Source organism: Limulus polyphemus, unplaced genomic scaffold (assembly GCF_000517525.1).
Source record: "Limulus polyphemus unplaced genomic scaffold, Limulus_polyphemus-2.1.2 Scaffold8346, whole genome shotgun sequence".
NCBI classification, from domain to species: domain Eukaryota; kingdom Metazoa; phylum Arthropoda; class Merostomata; order Xiphosura; family Limulidae; genus Limulus; species Limulus polyphemus.
This window is the reverse complement of record NW_013673956.1, coordinates 1-3,476: the sequence shown is the minus strand read 5'-3', so window position 1 is coordinate 3,476 and position 3,476 is coordinate 1. Positions and strand designations below refer to the sequence as shown.

General features: G+C 34.3%; 1 protein-coding gene across 2 annotated transcripts in view; it reads left to right on the top strand.

Annotated features, from left to right (window-relative positions):
* LOC106475279 (cytohesin-1-like) overlaps positions 1-3,470 on the top strand; it is a 19,518-nt gene extending 16,048 nt beyond the window's left edge. For both annotated transcript variants that reach the window (XM_022379431.1, XM_013935974.2), the window contains one exon: positions 2,915-3,470. In XM_022379431.1, the coding sequence (XP_022235139.1) occupies positions 2,915-2,984 (70 nt within the window). In that variant the 3' untranslated portion in view covers positions 2,985-3,470. The remainder of the gene's footprint in view (positions 1-2,914) is intronic.
* Positions 3,471-3,476: the final 6 nt, after the last annotated feature.

The following is a 3,476-nucleotide window of genomic DNA, read 5'->3' as shown; positions in this document are numbered from 1 at the left end:
TAGGAAAGAATAAGTTATACCTACCTCTATAAACTAACATAGCTTGAACCTGTACATACCGTCCAGAAAAGACTAGGAGAGAATAAGCTATACCTACCTCTATAAACTAACATAGCTTGAACCTTAACATACCTTCCAGAAAAGAGTAGGAGAGAATAAGCTATACCTACCTCTATAAACTAACATAGTTTGTACCTATACATACCCTCCAGAAAAGACTAGGAGAGAATAAGCTATACCTACCTCTATAAACTAACATAGTTTGAACCTGTACATACCCTCCAGAGAAGACTAGGAGAGAATAAGTTATACCTACCTCTATAAACAAACATAGCTTGAACCTGTACATACTGTCCAGAAAAGACTAGGAGAGAATAAGCTATACCTACCTCTATAAACAAACATAGCTTGAACCTGTACATACCATCCAGAAAAGACTAGGAGAGAATAAGTTATACCTACATTATTAAACAAACATAGCTTGAACCTGTACATACCATCCAGAAAAGACTAGGAGAGAATAAGCTATACCTACCTCTATAAACTAACATAGCTTGAACCTGTACATACCATCCAGAAAAGAGTAGGAGAGAATAAGCTATACCTACCTCTATAAACTAACATAGCTTGAACCTGTACATACCGTCCAGAGAAGACTAGGAGAGAATAAGCTATACCTACCTCTATAAACTAACATAGTTTGAACCTGTACATGCCTTCCAGAAAAGACTAGGAGAGAATAAGCTATACCTACCTCTATAAACTAACATAGCTTGAACCTGGACACAACTCTGAAGATAAACTTAGAGATCGGATTATACTTACGCCTTCAGACCAAGTGATCAGTTTATAGACTTTTGTACTACAAAAACTACACAGGTTAATCACTTTTAATAGTAAGTAGGGTGTTTATACCTTTACCAGTTGAAGATGGTTTCAGAAGGTTTGGTTGAGCCCTATACCATGTATTAAAGAAAACTGTACAGATTCATTATTAAACCTGCTTTATTTCACATTTTTCATCAAATAAAACTCTTAAAGTATGCTTCCTTGAAATTTCTCTGTGTACTTAGTGTGGATTAAATATAAGAAACCTCAGCTTTGAGAAACTTTACTTGTAATAAGAAATTATTTTGTGAAATACTTAATTAGATTTGATCTCTGAGATGAGACTTACAGACTGTAATTCAGGTTGTCAGATGAATATTGTATGTAAGGTATTCAATTAAAGAGTGGGAATTAAAATATGAAACTTTTAAAATAGGGCCTGCGATACATTACCCTAAACTGGAGAAGTGGGATTATAAAGTTGTTTCAACTTGAGGTAGACTGTGATACATTACCATAAACTGGAGAAATGAGATTATAAAGTTGTTTCAACTTGAGGTAGACTGTGAGACATTACCATAAACTGGAGAAATGAGATTATAAAGTTGTTTGAACTTGAGGTAGACTGCGATACATTACCATAAACTGGAGAAGTGGTATTATAAGGTTGTTTGAACTTGAGGTAGACTGCGATACATTACCATAAACTGGAGAAGTGGGATTATAAGATTGTTTCAACTTGAGGTAGACTGCGATACATTACCATAAACTGGAGAAATGAGATTATAAAGTTGTTTCAACTTGAGGTAGACTGTGATACATTACCATAAACTGGAGAAATGAGATTATAAAGTTGTTTCAACTTGAGGTAGACTGCGATACATTACCATAAACTGGAGAAATGGGATTATAAAGTTGTTTCAACTTGAGGTAGACTGCGATACATTACCATAAACTGGAGAAGTGGTATTATAAGGTTGTTTGAACTTGAGGTAGACTGCGATACATTACCATAAACTGGAGAAATGAGATTGTAAGATTGTTTCAACTTGAGGTAGACTGTGAGACATTACCATAAACTGGAGAAATGAGATTATAAAGTTGTTTCAACTTGAGGTAGACTGTGAGACATTACCATAAACTGGAGAAATGAGATTGTAAAGTTGTTTGAACTTGAGATACATTGTGATACTTTACCATAAACTGGAGAAGTGGGATTATAAGGTTGTTTGAACTTCAGGTAGATTGTGAGACATTTCTTAAGTTGGAGAACTGGGATGGTAAGGTTGTTTGAACTTGAGGTAGATTGTGAGACATTACCCTAAGCTGGAGAAATGGGATGATAAGATTGTGAGACATTACCCTGAGCTGGAGAAATGGGATGATAAGATTGTTTGAACTTGAGGTAGATTGTGAGACATTACCCTAAGCTGGAGAAACTAATAGAGCTGGGTGATTTGTGAAAGTTGCTAATCAATTAATCGTTAGGCTTTGTAATGTATTACATTCAGCTAATCAGTTATTCTGGCATTAGACTTGAATAGTTGGAAAAATCAAAAACAGTAATAATGTAAACACTAATTTTGAGGGACCCTTATTTTTGTGAGTTGTGACGCTAATCGACTAAGCTGAAGAGCCTAGAATTAATCAAAAATGACAAAGAGAAACTATATTGGCAACACTTCTGTTACTTGGATAGATGGAATACTTGAAAACAGTAATAATCAGAAAAACTAATTTCAGTTCATCTGTTATTTTTATGCAGTTAATCGATTAAATCATAACTTGGATTATTTTATTATTGTATATGAGATTAATCAAGTTATTGTCCAGCTCTAAGCATTAGATTGTGAAAGTTTGAAAGTTAGTTTATATGTTTAAAAATATTTAAAAAAATATATATAAAAAAAGCTGGAAGCTATTTAAAATAAAGATAAGAAACTAGATAATAAGGAGAGAAACTGAAAGATTTCTCTGTGTTTGAAATTGATGTCGGAGAACTTATTACTACTTAAACTTTTTCATGTACTAATTAATGAAGTCTCTGTGATATGTTTTTTACTCTTTTTTTTTTGTCTCTCTACAGGCAAAGCATCAGTCATAATCCTTTCTATGATATGCTTAATGCTCGCAAAAAGAAAGCTCAGCACCTATAAAGAAGAATAAGCTTAAAATAATGTTTTTATTGAAAGCTTGTCAAGGCCATTTTGTCAAACCAAGAATTGGCTGTGCTTTTATCTAAGAAAAATCAATGTAATTAGTTGGCAGTATCTAGGGGAAGAGTACGTTGTGGAATTGTTGTTAAACTGGTCTGTATGGCCACTGACTTGTGGAAGAGGAATTGTTATTAAATCGATCTGAGAGGCCACTGACTTGTAGAAAGTGAAGTATTTTAAGCTGATCTGAAGTGGCCACTGATTTGTTCAAAATTGAGTGTTTTAAATTGATCTGAGTGGCCACTGACCTGTGGAAGAGAAACTGTTTTTAAATTGATCTGAGTGGCCATTGACCTGTAGAAGAGGAACTGTTTTAGATTGATCTGAGTGGCCACTGACCTGTGGAAGAGAAACTGCTTTAAATTGATCTGAGTGGCCACTGACCTGTGGAAGAGAAACTGCTTTAAATTGATCTGAGTGGCCACTGACCTG